Source organism: Triticum dicoccoides, chromosome 3A, assembly GCF_002162155.2.
Source record: "Triticum dicoccoides isolate Atlit2015 ecotype Zavitan chromosome 3A, WEW_v2.0, whole genome shotgun sequence".
Taxonomy (NCBI): Eukaryota; Viridiplantae; Streptophyta; class Magnoliopsida; order Poales; family Poaceae; genus Triticum; species Triticum dicoccoides.
In genome coordinates, this window is record NC_041384.1 from 642,909,674 (window position 1) to 642,910,238 (window position 565).

At 67.8% G+C, this 565-nt stretch overlaps 1 protein-coding gene across 1 annotated transcript in view; it reads left to right on the forward strand.

The window, feature by feature from the left end:
- The first annotated feature begins 267 nt into the window (after positions 1-267).
- LOC119272728 (probable methyltransferase PMT19) overlaps positions 268-565 on the forward strand; it is a 4,228-nt gene continuing 3,930 nt past the window's right edge. Inside the window, exon 1 of the mRNA XM_037554143.1 lies at positions 268-513. Within this exon, the coding sequence (XP_037410040.1) occupies positions 268-513 (246 nt within the window). The remainder of the gene's footprint in view (positions 514-565) is intronic.

The window sequence follows — 565 nt, forward strand, 5'->3', positions numbered from 1 at the left end:
TTTTTTTTAAAAGATAAGCCGTTTTTTTAAGGGGTGGCCATATTTTAATCGAGCCTACCCGCTCTGCCTTGGACGCAAATGGATGGACTGGACTTTCTGCGGGCCCCATCCAACGACAACGTCCGGGCCTGCGAGGTAACCGCCGCCCGCCTCAAATACGAACACGACGGCCGCACCGGAACCACTCCACTACGCCTCGAGCACTAGCTCGGAGCATCCGATACTGCTGTCCAAGTGTCCAGCCCAGTGTATCCGTCACGCGACGCCATGCCGCTGCCGGCGCCGGCGGTGGACGCCGTCATCAAGCCGCTGCCGCGGGCGCTCTCCCTCGCGGGGGCGGCGGCCGCTGCGGCCGCGACGTCCCTCCTGCTCATTTCCGCCGTCGTCTCCCGCGCCCGGGACGACTACGCTTCGCCTCCCCCGTCCACCAGCGCCTCCACTACCGCCGCGCTCCCCCCGGCGCCCGAACCCTCGCCGCAGCACCATGAGCACCCCCATCCCCCGCCGCCGCCCGTCCCGCCCTGCCCGCCCAACGCCTCCCATCACACCCCCTGCCACGAGCCTC